The sequence below is a fragment of the Psammomys obesus genome, unplaced genomic scaffold (genome assembly GCF_907164565.1).
Source record: "Psammomys obesus unplaced genomic scaffold, mPsaObe1.curated_primary_1811, whole genome shotgun sequence".
NCBI classification, from domain to species: domain Eukaryota; kingdom Metazoa; phylum Chordata; class Mammalia; order Rodentia; family Muridae; genus Psammomys; species Psammomys obesus.
The window spans coordinates 38302736-38322646 of NW_026596034.1; the positions used below are offsets into that span (position 1 = coordinate 38302736).

At 47.3% G+C, this 19911-nt stretch overlaps 1 protein-coding gene across 4 annotated transcripts in view; it reads left to right on the plus strand.

Annotated features, from left to right (window-relative positions):
• The first annotated feature begins 1202 nt into the window (after window positions 1-1202).
• The window catches only part of Tcf25 (transcription factor 25), a 29845-nt gene continuing 11136 nt past the window's right edge, over window positions 1203-19911 (plus strand). For 2 of the 4 annotated variants that reach the window (XM_055620787.1, XM_055620788.1), the window contains exons 1-10: window positions 1204-1590; window positions 8142-8303; window positions 9110-9184; window positions 9918-10036; window positions 10599-10652; window positions 10771-10836; window positions 15807-15889; window positions 16892-17022; window positions 18260-18359; window positions 19074-19167. In XM_055620787.1, coding sequence (XP_055476762.1) covers window positions 1399-1590; window positions 8142-8303; window positions 9110-9184; window positions 9918-10036; window positions 10599-10652; window positions 10771-10836; window positions 15807-15889; window positions 16892-17022; window positions 18260-18359; window positions 19074-19167 — 1076 coding nt within the window. In that variant the 5' untranslated portion in view covers window positions 1204-1398. Of the gene's footprint in view, window positions 1591-8141; window positions 8304-9109; window positions 9185-9917; window positions 10037-10598; window positions 10653-10770; window positions 10837-15806; window positions 15890-16891; window positions 17023-18259; window positions 18360-19073; window positions 19168-19911 lie in introns of all 4 variants that reach the window. The other 2 variants (XM_055620785.1, XM_055620786.1) reach the window with 2 other exon arrangements.

Here is a 19911-nt window from a genome sequence, read left to right on the forward strand (position 1 = left end):
GCCCTGCCCGCCTTCTCTGTCCCTGCCAACAGCCTGCCTTGTTTGCACTTTGGGAATCACATAAATGCAAAACCAGGTTCTCTCTGGACTACTTACTCATTAAGTCAGTTTCTTCACGTGTAAAAGATCGGAATTTAGAACAGTGCCCTGCCTAGCTCAACAGTGAAGGCTGTCTCCACAACCGTACAGCCCTCTCCCCTGCCCTCAAGGTGGGAAAGGGTCCAAGCCAACACCAGTTCGTTTTACACTTACTTTGGATTTACTCAATCCTGGCCCGTCTAGGGACATTTGTCTACAGTATAAAAAACTGGACATGCAACAGCTTTGTAATCCCCGCCCGTCAGAAGCAGAGGATTCCTGTGAGTTTCAAGGGCAGCCTGGTCTACAAAGCTCCAGAACAGGGCTAGAGAAGTGGCTCGGAGGTTAAGAGCACCGTCTGCTCTTCCAAAGGTCCCTAGTTGAATTCCCAGCAACCACATAGTGGCTCACACCCATCTATGAGATCTGGTGTCCTCTTGTGGAGTGCAGGTGTACACGCAGACAGAACACTATACATAATAAATAAAAACGAGTCTTTAAAAAGGCTGCAGAACAGCCAGGGCCACCCACAGAAACCCTTTTTAGAAAATGCAGAAAAACAAAAGGAACGAAAAGAAAACCAGATCCACATCTGTGCAGAAACTCCCTATATCCTTCGCGAATCAGAATACACGAAGGGCTGACCACCGATCCACACCTAGAGAGCTACCCCTCACCCAATACCCCCGTAACATCAGTATCCCCTGTCGCGCTCGCGACCAGAAAAAGCAACTGCGAACGCCCAACTCGATCCCGTGCACCTCACGGAGAGGAGATGTCCGGGAAGGTAGCCAGTCCCGAAGAAGTTACACTGTTTCTATTAGGGCACACTCTGTCTCTCTGCCCCCGAGCAGCAGTCAGGAGGTGGGGAACACCGAAGGTCGCGCGGGTGGGCTACGCAGAGAGAAGAGTTGCGGACCCCGTGCGTCGCTCCTCCGTCCTATTAGTGTCTTCCCACGCGGGGGGTTGCGGGGCGCGTCCGAGCTCACTCCCTCCTCACCCGGCCCCGCCCGCCAGCCCCGGGAGTCACGTCAGCGGCGCGCAGCGCTCCGAGCCTGCGCGTTTCCATCCGCGTCCCGGCTGGCTCTCCGAGCGCCGCTCGCCTGGGAAGCCGGTGCCGCGCCGCCGCTGGGGCCCAACTCTCGCGAGATCTCCCCGGGCCACCTTCGCACCTTCCGAGGAACTTCCGGAGGAAGTTCCGGAGAGCCGCGGCGCGTAAACGCGACACGCCAGCCCTGCGCCAGCGCGCCGCCAGTGCGCAGGCGCCTCCACTCTGCTGCTCTTCCTCGTCCGTGTGTCCACTGCCGGCCGTCGGGTCCTATGTCGCGCCGGGCCCTCCGCAGGCTGAGGGGGGAACAGCGCGGCCAGGAACCCCTAGGCCCCGACGCCTTGCGGTTTGACCTCCTCGAGGACGATGACGCAGACGAAGAGGGACCAAAACCGGGGTTGGGTGGCCGGCGCCCCGGGGCCGCAGGGAAGGAGGGAGTCCGTGTCAACAACCGGTTCGAGCTGGTGAGGAGCTGGGCCACCGGAGGCGGGGGAACAGCGGGGGCATGACGTCATACGAAGAGGCATAAAGTTGGGTCTGGACCGCAGTCGAGTGGGCGGAGAGAAGGGACTGCGCCGCATCGGTGGAAGGCGGGTCTCCGGGCGGGCGGGTGGGGGGTGGCGAGGCAGTGCGGAATTGCGAGTCGGGGTGGTGTCGAGGGGCGACGTTCCCCATCCTAGATAGGTAGGGTAGGCTGCTGAGCGGAGGGGCTGCTAACGTTCTCGGGCGGTGCTGTCCAGGGGCTGAGCGATGGGACTTCACTGCAGCATAGGGCGTGTCTAGGGGCAGTGCCGGGAGGCGTGGTGTGACGTCGGGGCAGCACAGGCCCGTGACGTCAGGATGGGCGTGGCGTGACATCCGAGACCAGCTAAGGCGGAGGGCCAGCAGGGATGGCGAGTGGGAGATGGGGTTCTGATGAGGTCGAGGCTGTCATGGATGGTGCTGTAGTGGGGTAGGGCCTGGCTTCATATCTGCGACGTGAGAGAGATCCCTGATTCTAGCTCTTTACAAACACTTCTGCTTATTCGTCACAGCACTTGTGTCTGTCGCAGCGGGTTATATACCTAGCTCTTGCCTCTCAGCAGGAGTCTGACACAGAACAATGCGTAGCGCTTTTCAGTCCCTTGTTTTTCCTCATAACTGACTGACCTGTGTCTGCAGTTTCATATGTGAATGAATTACGGTTCTGGCTTCATGTGTGGACAGATAATTTGCCTATTTTGCTCGTTTGTATCTCCAGCGTGGTAAGGCTTCGATGATCATTTTTTGAATAAGTGAACATTTGTAATGAGTCTAAAAGTCCTCTGTAATACTCAGTCTTGTGAGTTGTCCCCAGTTTTTTATCAGTTGGCAAGTTTAAAAATAGCAAATATTTTGAGGAATGTGGGAAATGCTGTGGAAGTCTGTGGTGCTGGTGAAACAGGTCTCTCCTCGGTACTGTCAGAACTCTTTGATTTTTCAGCCTGAAAGAAACTCCCCTTCCTACGCTGTTTCTTGTCCTTTCTTTTTAACTTGAAAAAAAAAAAGATTTGTTTATTTATTATTTATATGGTGTTCTGTCTGCACACCAGAAGAGGGTACCAGATGGTTATGAGCCACTGTGTCGTTGCTGGGAATTGAACTCAGGAGCTTTAGAAGTACAGCCAGTATTCTTAACCCCTGAGCAACTCTCCAGCCCAATTTTAACTTTTTATTAGGTTTAATTAAATTAATTGTCATTATTATTATTTTGATTTGTTTTGTTCTTTCAAGACAGTCTTTCTGTGTGTCTCCTTGGTTGTCCTTGAATTCACTCTGTAGACCAGGCTGGTTTCAAATTTAGAAATTCACCTGCTTCTGCCTCCTAAATGCTGGCATCAATGGTGTGAGTCAGTACGTGCTGTCTAGCTTTAATTTTAAACACACAAAAAAATAGGAAACTACAGATAACCGGTATGTGCCCATGGCCCAGTAACTGGCATTCCATCAGTCTGCCTGTTTTTAATATTGTTTTATTCCCTTCTCTCCAAGAGGTGACTTCAAATCAGATCTTAGATATCACAGCATTCACCTTTACACAAGTCTTCCTCAGTGTTGGGATTCCTCCCTTGACAGCAGCTGGTGTTAGCACTCAGACCTTAGGTATCTGGGTCCATTGGCCTGGAAGATTTTACAGCTCTCTGGAACTCTTCCTCCAATGACCAAGGCCTGCATTTTGTCTTCCCTGCCTCCTTACAATTTCCTGCCTTGAGCTTCAACTCTTGGGTCTCTGCTTCTGCCATGCCTTTGTTCCTTCCCTGCCACTTTCTCAAACTGTTCAGATGCCTCTTTTTTAGGTGTCAAGCAGCTGGCTGCCTTGCCACTTTTGGCTTCCGGACTGCTGACTGCTCAGCTGCTTCTTTGTAGTACAAGCTTAGCCCACACTACTGAAGAGGGCAAGAAAAGGGGCTGGAGAAGTAACTCAGTGGGTTTCCAGAGGACTTAGGTTTGGGTCCAGGGGATGACCTACAAATCAAAAATAAGGCTCCTGATAGTAAAAGTGATACAAACTAGCCCTTCTTGGTGGCCCTCTCCTTTAATCCCAGCACTTGGGAGGCAAAGGCTAGAGGATCTCTGAGTTTGAGGCCAGTTTGGTCTACAGAGTGAGTTCCAGGGCAGCCAAGGTTACACAAGAAACCCTGTCTCCAAAACAAAACACACACACACACACACACACACACACACACACACGGGTACAAACTGAACAATATTTTTGAGGCTACATGCATCTTAGGAGTCTGAGCAATCACCTGTGATCATAGTGTAGTTTTTCAAGGCTTCTGGAATGTTCAAAGGAATGTTGAATATGGATAGTGTGGCTTACTGTTTAACAGACGGCTATTTTCCTCAAAGCATCTAGGGAAGAATTCAACAGTTGCCAGTTAGAGAATCAAAATGCTTCATCCCCCAAAGTCTTTGCTTAGTTATAGGAAAATTAACATCAGGTTTTTGAAGATGTTACTAACATTCATAGTGATTCTAACTGATTTTAACAGTGTCTAACATTGTACAGTGCCTGGGGCAGAGTGAGACCCCTTCATCTGCCTGAACTTCAGCTGCACAGGGAGTCTTCTCTGCTGTTCCTCCACATTCTATCCTGAATACAGAGCTGGTAGCTCTTCTTTCCCAGCAGTTCTCAGGGCCAGATTTGTGCCATCTGCCGAGACCCTTCTCACGACCTCATCCTTTTCTAATATTGCTCAGTGTTTCAACCACCCTGGCCTCCCTTTGCCTCCCGCTCTGGCTGCAGCCCCTTTGTTGAGATATTGACATGAGACTTTGTCCCCCTCCATGGGCATGCTTTGGTGTTATCCTGCTACTGTCCACTCTTACCATCTGACTAAAAACACAACTATCCTCATTCATGTTCCTTTTATTCTAGTCTTTTTCCTTCTCCCCTGGCAGTTACCACCAAACACATTATTCTTTGTGTGTGTGTGCTGTTTGCCTCCCTCTGCTGGAATGTACGTTTCTTAGAAACAGACTTTGTTACTCACTGATGTAGCACTCAGAATGTATGTCCATCTGTGCTGAATTTAATAAGACAAGTTACTAGCCAGGCGGTGGTGCTTGTCTTTAATGCCAACACTTGGGATGCAGAGGTGGGAGAATCTCTGTGAGTTTGAGGCCAGCCTGGTCAACAGAGTGAGTTCTAAGACAGCCAGAGATACACAGAGAAACCCTGTCTCAGAAAACAACAACAACAAAAAAAAAATTGTTTTAGGCATGCATGCAAGGCTGTGGAGTCAGCGGAACCTAAATCTGTATCCTGGCTGTCCCTCTTTGTAGTTGAGAACGCTTGGACAGGCTACTGGATGAACATTTGGGGATGCTTTTGCTAACTCATGGTGTAGCCTGTAGCATATGCTGGGCATGTGATCGGCACTCACCAAATGTAGATGTGTGCTTTTGGAAGTAGAAGGGGACAGAAGAACTCTAGAAACACATGACTGTAAGTGGTTCATTCGAATACATTCTTAGGGGCTGATGATGTCCTCCTAGGGAAGGAAGCAGGGTAAAGATGGCCTGGGGCCACTCCTGACTGAAAGAAACCAACTTATTGAAGTTATATAATAAAATGTATCTGCTTGAAGGATCTAGTATGAATTTGACATTTTCAGCTGTGCAAATTGTTCATGTTTTAGACATCTGGTATGTGCTCACTTGTGCCCGGCCCCTTGCTCAGAATATGCTTATGAGATTATTCAGTTTTGAGTGTTTATCGTTTGTTCTTTCTTACTGCTGAGTAGTAAGTAGTATATTGTTTGTTTTGCAGGGGTGGGGATTGAACCCAGGGTCTTGTGCATGCTTTACATTCTTTTTTATTTATTTTTAATTTTTAAGATATGGTCCCCTGGGCATGGTGGCACACACAGAGGCAGGCAGTTCTCTGTGAGTTGAGGCTAGACTGGTCTACATAGTGAGTTCTAGAACAGCCAAGGCCATTTATAAAGTTGCTGTTTCCGAAATGCCTCTACTATGCACTATACACAGACTATAATATATCATATATGATAGTCTGTGTATATGTATATATACTATGTATGATATATATTACATATATGCTTAATGTAAACAGGTAATATAGGCATATATAAGTAAATACAATATAAAGTAAATAAATATAAAAGTATAAGTAACAAGATAGTTAATGTGTAAGTGATAAAAATACATGCTTAGTGTAAATATATAAGTGCTATAAATATATATTTCTATTACATAGTTATTTATATTAAGTATATATTTATATGTACTGTGCATATATATGTACATACATATAAACTTGGGGAAAAAAGACAACAGTTTTTTAAAAATTTGACTCAGAGTTGGGTGTGGTAGCATATGGAGGCTAATTTGGGAGGATTGGTGTGAGTTCAAGGCTAGTCTTGGTTACATAGTGAGATTCTGCCTCCAAAAAAAAGCTTGGATGGGCTGGAGAGATGGCTCAGTGGTTAAGATCACTGGCTGCTTTTCCAGAGGGACCTGAGTTCAATTCTTAAAACAACTGTCTGTAACTCCAGAACAGCAATGTGCATAAAAATAAATAAATGGTGGTGGTGGTGGCACGCCCCTCCAGTCCTAGCAGAGGCAGAAGCAAATGGATCTCTGAGTTCTAGAACAGTCAGGGTTACACAGAGAAACCCTGTCTCAACAAAAACAAAACAAACAAAAAGTTAAATAACATGTTGTGCATGTCACAGTGATTTTATTATACCATAAAAATTTGTAAATCAGGTACTAACCTCATATAAACCTACATGAGCATGATTTCCCCCAACAACTGCAGAGTATGAGGGAGTTCATGTGACTGCCCTTCTGACACCAGTTCCAAATGTGGGGGTTCTCAGTGCCATCTTCCAAGTTCAATAATGTGTGAGAAATACAAAATTCACTTTGTTCTTGTAGCCTGCAGCAGGGAGCATGTACAGATTATGCAAGGGCAGCCCGCAGAGTGGCGCTCCAGAGGTGGTGCCTGCGCAGTTGTGCACAGGCAGAGCCTGTGGTCCTCCTCACATGCTTGACAGGGCCAGAGTATTCCCAGCCAGGGAAGGGGACCTGAGCTTCCACGCAGGTGCTCTGTTGTCAGCATCAGAGGCAACAGGATGACCGTGTACACAGTGGGTTGGTGGAGCTGCCTTGAAGGGGCTTTCCTGTACAACTTGCCTGGCTCCCCTGGGTCTGCGTGTTTCAGGAGCTTGAGTTTCTGTCTTATGTTCCCACCTTAGATCATGTTGCCACCATCTGATATGGCCTCGGGGCCCCTACAAATCCTCTGGTCAGCGTGGGCTGAAGCCCCAGTAAAGATGTTACTGTGAGAAATTACCAGAGGCTTAGATGTTAACTCCCCAGAAGCCAGGGCAAAGGCCAAGCCTTTATTTGGATGGGATGGGATTTATTATTATGTATCTCTAAAGGGAAACTACATTCTTGTTGCCAAAGCAGTGCATTCAACGGCATGAGGATAGCATGAGGATAGTGACGGGCATGTTCTTTTTAAAGACTTACATTTCCGTGTGTATGAATGTGTTTTGCCTGCATGCATGTCTGTGTACCACATGTGTGCTGCCCACAGAGACTAGAAGAGGGCATTGGAAACCTGGAACTGGACCTATGGAGGGTTGTAAGCAGATAGGTGGGTACTAGGAATCAAACCTAGCTCTTCTGGAAGAGCAACCACTACTCTTAACGGCTGAGCTCTCCCTCCAGCCCATGCCTGTTTTTGTCCTCCACCCTGATAAAGCTATCTTTAGCAAGGTTTGCATACTGAATAAGGCTGTGAGGAAGAAAGAATATGTTAGCATTCTATTTGTAAGAGTTTTTCAACATTGAAAAATAGGCAGACAGCTGCCATCCCTGCTTCCCTGGTGCATATTCACTCTTCACAATGAAGGGTTCTGCTGGCTTCTTCTGCCAGTGCAGAAAGTAACTTCTCTTTCAGTAGCCCATCACAGGGAATGTGGTACCTTGTCTGGCAAGTCTAACAGTTAAAAATAGTTTATGGAAGCTGGAGATGGCTCAGTGGTCAAGAGCATTGACTGCTCTTCCAGAGAACCCGGATTTGATTCCTACATGGTGACTCACATCTGGCCAGTTCCAGGGAATATGACACCCTCCTCTTGTCTCCATGGGCACCAGACATTCATATGGTGCATCTATATGCATGTACAAAAAATAGCCATACACAAAAAGAAGAAGAAAAAAGCTTAAAGTTTGGGTGGTGCTCAGTAAATGGGGTGATTACAGCGTGGGGGTTCTGAATGTCATGCCTAAAGACGAGGATGCACCATTCATGTATCTTAGATGCCCTGACTGAGCCAGAATTCATTAACAAGCTCAGAAATGTACTGGTCCTGTGTGAGTATTAGGTACCCCTTTCCTCTCACTGCCCCACCCTCAGCCCATTCTCAGTCCTCTCCCTTTTCAGCTTCATAGTGTCTCCGTGAACACTGGACTATGGTGCTTAGTTGCTCTCATTTCTTTCTTGTCTTCTTTCCAGATAAACATGGAGGATCTTGAGGATGGCCTTGTGGTAAACGGGGAGAGGTCGGATGCTACCCTGCCAGACTCTGTGTCATCAGGGAACAAAGGAAGGGCTCAACGTGGAAACCCAGAGACCAAGCAAGATGGGGATGTGGCCAACGCAGGGTTCCCGGAACAGGTATAGGTTATCACCTGGTGATGGGGAAACTGAGCGTGTCAGAGGTGAGCCCAAGATACACATACACTCTGTGCTTCCAGTGTCTTACCTTCTTATGAGCTTGAGTTCATTAACTGTTTGGTTGCCCTGGGGAGCCTGGATGGGATTTCTGTAGAAATCTGAAGGCCAGTGATGGCTTCATGGGTACCATACAGAGTGTTTGCTTGCCTCTTTTGGGAGTGTCTGTGCCCGATCAGAATATGCAGTCTGGTGAGGGCCGAGTTCTCCCAGAAAGTGTTGTGGGAGAGCAGGGCTGGGGTTCACTATGAGGCACCCTAGCACAATGAGTCCTTAACTCCAGGACAAGTGCAGCACAACAGGGAATGGTCGATAAAATGCTATTGGTCAGGTGGCTGGGTGGTCCTGTGAGCTGCCCCAAAGCACATCAGGGCAGGGGGTGAGATTCTGGGGAGGACCATGGTGTTTCATGGTGCTGAAATGCAAGTGACTTGGAAGGACTTGAGGGTATAGGAGAAGGAGTGGGGACTACTGCACTGGAGATTGAACTTGTTGCTTACATTTTTATTTATTTGTTTTGTTTATTTATATATTTATTTTGTTTTGTTTTTGAGACAAGATTTTTCTATGTAGCCTCGGCTGTCCTGGAACTATATAGACCAAGCTGACTTTAGACTCTAGAGATCTGCCTCTGTCTGCCTCCTAAGTGATGGGATTTAAGGCATGTTCCACTAGTCCTGGCTGTTGTATAGTTCCTAATGTTTGTGATTTTATTTCTTTCCATTGATTAAAACATCTCCTTCTATTAGTCCAATGCAAGTGGCAAACTCCGAAAGAAGAAAAAGAAGCAGAAAAATAAGAAAAGCTGCCCAGGAGAATCTTCGGTATGTTTTCAAACTGGCTGCTTCCTCCGTCTAAGCCTCACTGTTCCTGCTGGTACCTCAGGCTGGTACCTCAGGCTGGTACCTCAGGCTGGTACTGAGAAAGTGTTGTTTAGTGAGCTCTCTGATTGCTTCCCACTGACCTGAGAGGTCAGGAGAACAAAGAGCAAAAGCACAGATCTTACTTCTGGCTTGTGCCCTTTCTTCCCTGGTTGTCAGACCCATTCTTGGGTTCTGTGTTTTGAGGTGAGTGTCCCTTGCTCAACTTACGTCTTATCCTGATGGTTTCTGTTGGTAGTGAGTGTAGAAGCCACTGTGGACTTGCTGTCATCAGGCGGCACAGTTCCGCTGTTGCCTCATGCCCCATGGCTAACTGCTAGTTCTGGAAAAAGCCATAGCTTTGCTCCTGTGGTGAGGAGTCATGACTCAGCTTACCTGGGAGCCAAGCTGCTCTAGAAAATGCAGTGTGCTGTTTTGCCCTGTTATTTTCAGGGCCCTCTGAGCCTGTGCCCCAGCACTTCTGGCTTTCTCTAGTGACAGTGTCTCCTTCCTGAATGTACATGCAGTGTATGATATCTTTTAAAAAGTAAGTTAATAGAATCATTCTTTTTCAAAATAACTTGCTCTGTCGCTGATGGTTAGAATCTTGAAAGTAAAGTCAGAACCAAGTATGGTCCATGTCTAGGGACCTAGCAGTGAGTCAGCACAGTGATTAACAGGTTGTTCTGGCTTTTAGGAGAATGGTCTAGAAGACATTGATCGCATCTTAGAGAGGATTGAAGACAGCAGTGGGTTCACCCACCCAGGGCCCCCTCCACTGAGCTCCAGGAAGCACATCCTATATGTGGAGCACAGGTACAGCCTCGCCCTCACCTTAGGAGAGAAAAACAGTATGGGGGAGGGGGAAAGAGAAAAAAGTTTACTACTTTTTTTTTTTTTAGTTAGGTCTGGTGATAAACACCTGTAATCCCAGTCCCAGCCCTTAGGAAGTGGGAACAGGAGAATTAGGAGGTTAGTGCTAGCCTGGACTGCTTAAGATGAACTCAAAAAAATGAAAGAAAATGTAGCATTGTCTTTTTTTGGTAAATGGTCAGATCTAAGGGTGCAGTTCAGTGGTAGAGTGCACACCTCACGTGTGGAGTACCCTGTACCCTGTGCCACAAGCTTTATACTCAGTCCATCAGAGAGCAAAATAAAACAGTGCTGGGTGTGGGGGTTCATGCTTGTGACCCGCCAAGGGCAGCCTGAACTTCAAAACCCGCTAAATCACATTTATTATTAAACATTTAAGAAAAACGAGAAAGAAGAAACCGTTATCCATATTTCAGAGGACTTTCAGGCTTATGTATCTTGGATGCTTGAGCCGTGTAGAGCACTATTTCACAATGGGATGAGTAGGCATCTGTCGGTCTTACAGACAGTGTGCTCAAAGCTGCCCAGGATTCCTGCTGCTCCTGCCTCAGCCTTCCAGGTACTGAGATCACAGGCGTGCGCCACCATGCCCAGCTCCCCTACGTTCTTCTGTGACTTATGAAAGTGCAGAGTTATTGTAGAAGAATATAATTCTTGCTTCTAAACTTTTTTCTCAGACACTTGAATCCAGATACAGAACTGAAAAGGTATTTTGGTGCTCGAGCAGTCCTGGGAGAACAAAGGTGAGGCTCTAGTCAGTCTGTGTTCTTCGTGTCAGGTCAGTCTTTCTCAGGCTCCAGAGGGAAGGAAGGGTTGAGGAAGACTGAGGCAGAAAGGATGCTGTGAGTTCTTCGTAGAGGGAAAATACCTACATCCAGAGTGAACAAGTCAAACTCTTAGCACTGGGTCCGAAATGACTCAAAAGAAAAGATTTGTGACATCATCCATCCTCTGTCCCTCACACCTTCTTCTCTAGGATATGCACCCCATCTTTACAAAGATGCTAAAGACGTGGATACGAAGTCCCATTTTTGTTCAATCAGCAGCTAATGTGATCCAAAGTTGAAGTGAAATGAGACATTGTGTCCGTGCTGATTTAATAGTTCTCAGTGTCAGGGCAACATGCCACAGGGGATGGAGTGCGGGTGTCCCACGACTCCCTGAAGGAAAAGAGGGTACAAGGGTCCACCTCCGGGAACCCTGTTAGGACGCTGTGTGTGATCTCTCTGCCTCTTCATCAGAATGTCTAGAAAGCTTTATGTCTGCTTGTTATGATAGGGTCTGTGTGGCCCAGGACTTGAATTCTCTGTTCTTCTGCCTCAATCTCTCAAGTGCTATAAAGGCTAGCTTAGAGCTGTCTTTTTTTTTTTTTTTTTTAAGATTTTACTTATTATTGATACTGATAAGGTAAAAGTATAGTGCTTCATTATGAAAATGCACTCGTAAAGTGCTTGCGTGTTTGAAAATGTGCCTTGTACATGCAATACCCGCAGAGGCTAGAAGAAGGCATCTGGTCTTCTGGAATTGTGGTCTTCTGGAGTTGGGAGTGGAGTACACTGTGGTGCATACATGTGGGTGGAGAGAGCCAAACCAGTCCTTCTGCGAGAGCAGCAAGCGCTCTTAACAGCTGAGCCTTTTTTCTAGCCTCTACCGTTGTCTTTTTAAGTGTTTTTCTCCCTGGTGGTAAAACAGGTGCTAAAAATGTAATCAATTTAGTCATTCAACCTTTGACTCTCCCTCTCTCCCAGAACCCCCAGGTTATTTTTGATAATTGATGGATCAAGTATTGGAAGGAGCACATGGCGATATTTGCTTTACGTGGCCATGAGAGAATTCTATTGGCACTGTAACAGCCTGCTTTGCATATCTGGCTTTCTAGGCTGTCGTTCTCTGTGCTGTGGTGTACCAGGGTTGGCTATTTACCCCAGATGTTGGGTTTGTGTGGCTCTTGGCTGTAATCCCTGTGCCTGCACAACATTTTGTGAAAGTGAGAGCTGCCTGCTGCTGAGCCCCTCTCCGAGGAGCTTAGATTCACACTCCACCCGGTGTCAGCCACACCTCCTCATAGCAGACACAAGAAATTTGAGGGGTTTGGTGTCATCTCTACTTTATTTCTTAGATTATAACTAAGTCTACTTGTTTCTCTTCTGCTGTATGCTCCTACTTTCATTGTGTTTCCTATGGGTTTTTGTTTGTTTAGACTTTTTATTTTTTTGGTTGTTTTTGAGATAAATCTCACTATGTAGTCGTAGGTGACTTGGGACTTACTGTGTATACCAGGCTATCATGGAACTCAGAGCAATCCACTTGCCTCTATTCCCCAAGTACTGGAATCAAGGGTGTGTATCACCATGCCTGGCTTGCTTATTTATTTCTTGCTTTATTTATTTGTTTGTTTCGAGACAGGGTTTCTCTGTGTAGTCCTTGCTGTCCTGGAACTCACTCTATAGGTGAGGCTGGCCTCGAACTCAACGTTAGAGATCCACCTAGCTAGGATTAAGGATGTGCAGCACCACTGCCCAGCTGCTCGCTTTATATTTTTAGCGTTACATTTTTATTTTTATGTCTTCTTTTGAGAACATTGATGAAATGTTTATACATTAAAATGTCCCCTTTTGGGGCTGGGTTTCTAGGCTTATTTAATAGAGTGTTTGCCTAACATGCTTGGAGGCCTGAGTTTGTTCTTCAATACCACAGAATCTAGTCACAATAACACACACTGTCCTCCTAGCACTTGGGAGGAAGAGGCAGGAGGACTAGGAGTTCAAAGCCATCCTCAGCTGCATAGTGAATGTGAAGCCAGCCTGGATTACATGAACCCTGTCAGTCAATCAGTCAATCTGCTGTTTTCTTTTACCCTGGGCCAAGTTTTCTGTTTTCTTGTATTAGTTACTGTTCTTGCTGCAGTGACAAAATACATGACAAAAGAAACTTAAGGAAGGTTTCGTTCTGGCTCGCAGTTTGAGGGGACACAGTTCATCATGGTGGGACAGGGATGGTCACAAGAGTGTGAGGCAGCAGGTCACACTGCATCCACAATCAGGAAGCAGAGAGAGGCAGACTCGGGGCCCAGAGCCTTCCTCCTTTTTCATTCTTCACTGCGTCCAAAGCCCCAGCCCGCAGCATGGTGCTGCTCACATTCAGGTGAGTCTTTCTGCATGGAGGTGTGTCTAGGAACTCCAGATAGTGTCAGACTGGCAGTGAGGGTAGCCCTAGGTCCTGTTTCAGTAAGTGGTAGTTACTGATATGCATTAATAATTACATTTATTTCATTCTATCTGGTGCTAGGGTTAGATCCACAACCTTACAAATGCAGAGGACACATTGATCATCCCTCAGTCCTGGTCTTGATCTCATGAACTCAGCACTTGATCCTGGTCTTGAACATGGCTGGGACTGTAGACTGGCACCACCATGACCCCGGTCCACTAATTTCTTTCATGTTGTTTTACTTTGAATACAAATATAATTTTCATGTTATACTTTGTATGTACATATAATTCAAATATAAACATAAATCTTTAAAACTTTAAGTTGAGCCATCTGGGGAGATGGCTCAGAGGTTAAGAGCACTGTCTGCTCTTCCAGAGGACCTGAGTTCAATTCCTAGCATCACATGGTGGCTCCTAACCATTTATACTGGGATTTGATGCCCTCCTCTGGCATCCATGTATACATCAGATGAAACACTTGGGCATGAATTAAAACAAAACAAAAAAAAGCAAAAAACTTTAAGTTGAACCAGAGAGTGGCCCAGTGAGTCAAGTTGCCTGCTCCCAACTTCATTCGTAGAAACTGACATAATGGAAGGAGAAACCAACCCTCCCAAGTTGTACTCTAACCTTCACAATGGACCTACGGTACATATAGGCACATATGTGCATGACTGTGAACACACATGCGTAGATCAATTTTAAAATGTAAAAAAATGGGCTACAGAGCTGACTCAGCAGTTGAGAGCTTTTGTCGCTATTGCAGAAGACCTGGCTCTTTTCCCAGCACCCACATGGTGGCTCACACCCATCCATAACTCCAGTTCTGGGGATCCAACACCCTGTCCTGACCTTCACAGGTACCAAATGTGCTTATAGTGCACAGGTATACAGAATATTCATGTCCATAAAACAAATCTGAAAAATCATTTTACAAACAAAAGATTGGCTAGACATGGTCGGTTTGCCTATAATTCCTATGCTTAGGAATCTGAAGCTGGGAATCTCAAGTTCAAGGCAGCCTTGGCTACATAGAGTGGTTAAGAGCACTGGCTGCTCTTCCAGAGGTCCTGAGTTCAGTTCCCAGCACCCACATTGTGGCTCACAACCATCTGTAATGGGATCTGATTTCCTCCTCTGGTATGTAGGTGTGCATGCAGATAGAGCACTCACATACATAAAGTAGATAGCTAGATAGCTAGCTAGCTAGATAGATAGATAGATAGATAGATAGATAGATAGATAGATAGATAGATAGTAGATAGATAGTAGATAGATAAAAGATTCCTACTAGAAGCTCTGGTGTTTTCCCTTTTCATGCTCTACCCTTCTGCTCTGGGCAAATGCTGGGGCCTTCTCTTCTCCCCGTGTAGCCAGTGCTCTTTGGGGAACTCAACTTCATGTGTGACTGTCAGTTCAAAGCTCCTCCCCAAGCCCCTCTGAACATGTCCCCTACTCTGTGGGTATGAGAACCTCCAGGTGTTTCTCCGGACCCTTTTTCTGCACCTCAGGTCCCCTCTAGGGAGGAGGTTCGGTGCAGTGCTAGACAGCTGGCCTGTGGGCCTGCAGACTTGGGCAGCTCACTTGTCTGCCTCCATGGGGCAGCTGCGTGTCTCACTCCTCCAGATTCAGCTATGCTCATCAAATACACTTGGCTTTTTTCCCTGTAGTTATTTTATTTCTTTTTGAGATTTAAAAAACAAAAACAAAACAAGCTTTTGTATCTTGTTCCTGAAAGTGCAACTTGTTATTCATTCTGTTTGTTTGTTTTTGTTTTATTTTTTGTTGTTTCTGTTTTTTTGTTTGTTTGTTTTGAAACAGTGTTTTTCTATGTAGCCTTGGTTGCCCTGGACTCACTCTGTAGACCAGGCTGGCCTTGAACCCACAGAGAGCCACTTGCGTCTGCCTCCCAAGTGCTGAGATCACAGGCGTGGGCCACCATGCCTGGCTACCTGGCTTATTCTTCTTATTTTATTTTAGGCTTCCATTTGTTTGTTTCCTTATTAATGCTCTTGCCTTTTTGTTCAAGACAGGGTCTCACTGTGGTCTTTGGCTCTCTGGACTAGAGCTCTTTATGTAAGCCAGGCCAGCTTCAAACTCACAGAGATCCGCCTGCATCTGCCTCCTGAGTACCGGGACCACACCTGGCCCTTCTATCTTTTTATTGGACTGTTTGAGCTTTCCCTTTTATTTTGTGGTTGCTGAGGATGAACCTAGAGCCTTACATGTCCTGGGCACGTGTGCTGGACACGTGTACAGAATGTCACCTCCAGCCTGCATCTTTTTTCTCCTTCTCTGCTTATGTCGTGGCGGCTATTTCTGTGGCTGATGCTCTGTTCTGTTCGCCGTAGCCTTGCCTGCTAAGCACGCTGCTCATTGCTCTTTCCTGTATCTTCCCTGCCTGCAGTTTGACACTCACAGTTCTCGTGGCCGTTAGGCAGACCAGCCTGGTCCCTGTCCACCATGGAATGTAAAGCCGTGCTGTATTCTGTGCTTTCCAGGCCTCGACAGAGACAGCGTGTGTATCCCAAGTGTGCATGGCTGACAACCCCTAAGAGCACTTGGCCCCGATACAGCAAACCAGGTGAGGCTGCTTGGTTGGGCTTGGCGTGGATTCACTATGATACTCTCAGTTCCCCGGGGAAGGCAGAGTTATTATATTTCATAGCAAACTACCAACTACATGTCATTTAAGAAAGAGGGCAGCAGTTGAGAGGCAACAGGGCATGAAGTAAATTCCTCTGTAGGTGTTGGCCTGGGTGGCATGGAAAGTGTCCAGAGACCCTTTTCCATTATCTTGATTGACAGGCATGAGAGCCCCTCAGAGGGCTAGGGCAGGGAAACCTGTGGTGGTGTGTGATTGTGCTGGCCAGAGTGGTGTAGCGGCCCTGCCCCTTCCCAACAGTCCTGCCTCTCCTGTGCCTGCAGAGGCCTGTGGAGGAACTCTGGGCCTGTACACTGCTGCCTGACTGTGGCTCGTTTCTGCCAACAAGAGCACCTGTGCACTGACCATGTGATCCTGCCAGAGTCTGGCCTTAGGGAAACTTAGGAGCCTGAAAACTACTGGCCTGCTTCAGAGGAATTTGTCAGGGAAAGGTTCCTGCACACCCAGCATTGTCTACCAGGAACAGAGACAGTGTCTAGTCGTGATCACCATCACCTGTAGGACCTGGTGTGGTGTTCCCTGCTGCCACTTTGGAAGTTCATCCCCAAATCTGGGCATAGTGTCTCCAGGCAGGTCACCTGTGCTATAGTCTCTAGCACTGCTCCTAGACAGCCATGAGGACCTGGCACATGGCCCTTTTGTGTACACTCTGGGTGGATCTGATGAGCCAAACACCCAAGGCTCTCAGTCCTAGTGAAGCTCGCACAGTTTGAGCAGGCCTCAGCACTCTGCCCCAAGCTCTTGGCAGATGTCAGCTTATAGCATGCCGGTAGCATAACTCAGAGCTGGTCAGCCAGTACCACATACTCAAGTTGAACTGTCCTGGAACAACAGGAGGGTTGTCACTGCATAGAGCTGTGGAGTCCTGCCAGGTGCCACAGCCTGTCCCCCCACCCCCTTCCTGAGCAATATTCCTTACAGGTCTGTCAATGCGGCTGCTGGAATCCAAGAAAGGCCTTTCTTTCTTTGCATTCGAGCATAGTGAGGAGTACCAACAGGCACAGCACAAGTTCCTGGTGGCCGTGGAGTCTATGGAGCCAAACAACATTGTGGTGCGTGAGGCTGCAGCTCCTGATGGATGGGGGTGGAGCAGTGTGCTGCCTGGGCTTAGACTGGGTCCTTCTGTGGTTTGGGGAGGCCTGTCTGAGGGCAACTGCTTCCCCAGCTATGGAAGATGCCTTTGCTCAGAGGAAGTGTGCTTGGGACTAACAGTGTAGCCTGTCCTCAAAGGAGAGCCACACTGTGCACTCAGGTCCCTTCTGGGAACTGTGTGTAGAGCATTGTGGGATCTTTCCCAGCTGCCTTTGCCTTTAGCTTAGCTACAGTACATGGAGTGCCAGTCCCTTCCATGACGCAGCAGCTGTGTTATATCTGCTCCAGGGTCCTGAGTCCATGCCAGCTCTGTGGGCCTCAGTTGAGTTTGCAATCACTGAGGACAGTGTACCTGACCCATGAATGCTGTCACATTCCTTTGGAGAGAAGAAAAGTGATGGTTTTCTTTGCTTTTGGTCGGGACATAGAGAACCAATTAGGCCAGTTTCTGAGTTCCTAGAACTAGAACCTTGAATCAGATCAGCGCTTCACCTGAGCCACAACACCACATAGCTTGAGTTAAAAGTAGAGAGATGGCTCTGTGATTAAAAGCACTGGATGCTCTTCCAGGGGACCAAGTTCAATTCCTAGCACTCACATGGCAGCTTACTACTGTCTGTAACTCCAGTCCCAGGGAATCTGACACCCTCGCGCAGACATAAATGCAGGCCAAAAAAACAGTGCACAGAAAATTACACACTTTTTTTTTTTTTTAAGTAAACTATGAACTGGGCATGGTGGTGCATACCCATAATTCCTGGCCCTTGGGAAGCAGAGTCAGGTGGATCTCTGAGTTAGAGGCCAGCCTGGTGTACATAGTGAATTCTAGGCCAGCCATGGCTATATAGTGAGACCCAAGTCTCAGAAAACCAAAAAGTAAAAACAACAATTAAAAAACAAATTAGCCAGGTGTAGTAGTATACACCTTTAATCTGAGTACTCAGGAAGGCAGAGGCAGGCGGATCTCTGTGAGTTCAAGGCCAGCCTGGTCTACAGAGTGCAGGATAGCCAAGGCTACACAGAGAAACCCTGTCTCGAAAAACAAAACAAAACAACAGCCAAAAAAATGAAAACCAACCTAACAAACTAGCTGTTTTACTGGTGACCATTACTCCCAGCATGGGGCCTGGCCTGGTGCCCTCGGGATGTTTCAGGAGAGTGCTGCCTACACCTTTCTCTCGGCCATCTTTCCAACAGGTTCTGCTGCAGACAAACCCCTACCATGTGGACTCACTGCTGCAGCTCAGTGATGCTTGCCGCTTTCAGGAGGATCAAGAAATGGCTCGAGATCTCATAGGTGAGCCAGCTCACCTGGACCTGCCACGCGAGCGAGTGACTCCAGCTCTCAGGCAAATGCTACTCCATGAGATGACAATAGAGTCTCATGGAAAGAAATAGAATTCATATGCCACAGGAGTCACTTGTGTAGAATATGTACAATTTGTTGTTTTTAGCGTATGCCAGTTGCACAGCCATCACTACAGCTGCTACTGTGCTTTGCTACTGTTCTTGAAGTGTGGCTCATGCAAGCATGCGTGCGGCCTTTGTGTGGCTTCCTTCACTCACATCTTTATTACTCCTGTTGGAGCATGTATCACGCTTGCTCCCTGTTCACTGCTATATAATACTCTGTGTGTGTGTCGACAGAATTTTTAGTGTCAGTTATCAGTTGATGGACATTTAGGTTTTCTGGCTTTTGGAAATGGCGCTGCTGCGAATATGCATGTGTGGGTTTTGTGAGGATCCGTGTTGATAAACATGTGTGGGTACTTGGCGTTAGCACATCACAGCATCAGTTGTATCTCCTTGCCTATGAGGTATTTCCCTCTGGAGCTTATGGATGCATGTTACAGTAAACTTAGAGCCACTAAGGAATGCCAGGGAAGTCCTGTATGTGCCCTCTCTCTTCCAGGGTCCTAGTTACATGCCCCCTCCTTCCTTGTTCTGAGTTGCCGGAGGAGTCACAGCCCCTGTGTGTGTGACGCCCTCCTCTGCTGTTTGTGGCCCACAGAGAGAGCGCTGTACAGCATGGAGTGTGCCTTCCATCCCCTGTTCAGCCTCACCAGTGGGACTTGCAGGCTGGATTACCGAAGACCTGAGAACAGGTGAGTCTGCTCCACTGGAGAGCAAGTAACGGGCTCCCCAAGGCACGGGAGTGCCTGCTGAGTTTAGCAGGAACAGGCAATGCAAGGCCACCCCGTCCCTGAGGATGAGTCAGGGCCTGAAGGTCCAGGGTGCCTTTTAGGCTTCAGTGTGTTCACAGCTGAACTGCAGAGGGCTGGTTCAAGGAATCAGGCATCTGACTGGTCCAAAATTAAACGTATTCAAATTATCAGTGAGCCTGATTAGCCACAGAACAGTGAGATCCGGAATCATGCTGCCCATGTGTTCGGAAGAAAAGGCCCGTTCCCCTGATGTTAAGCTGTGCACTTTGTAGTTGTGGCTCCTTCTCCTTAAATCTGAAATGAGTGCGGCTTTGGCTTGACTTCAGTGGTCATGCGCAGCATACTCTGCTTTCTGGGTTTCCTAAGTCCTGGGCACCCTCTGGTTTTAGCCCTGTGTGACTCCTTCTTCCTCCCTCACATCTGGTACTCTGCCTCTCTGTTGTCCCTGCTTTGCCGCAGCAGGCAGTGCCCCACCCTAACCACAGCCGTTGTCCACTCCCCTGCCCTGAGTGCTGGGTCTGGGTCTCCTTCTCTGGGTTCCTGTGTATTGCTTTTTTTTTTTTCTAGTTAAATTCATACTTCTTTGAAACAGGTTCTGAAATTAAGTCACCAGGATAACTAAGGCCACCCAGCTTTATGCATCCATGTGTTTGGGCATAAGTTAAGATTATAATTACATAGGTT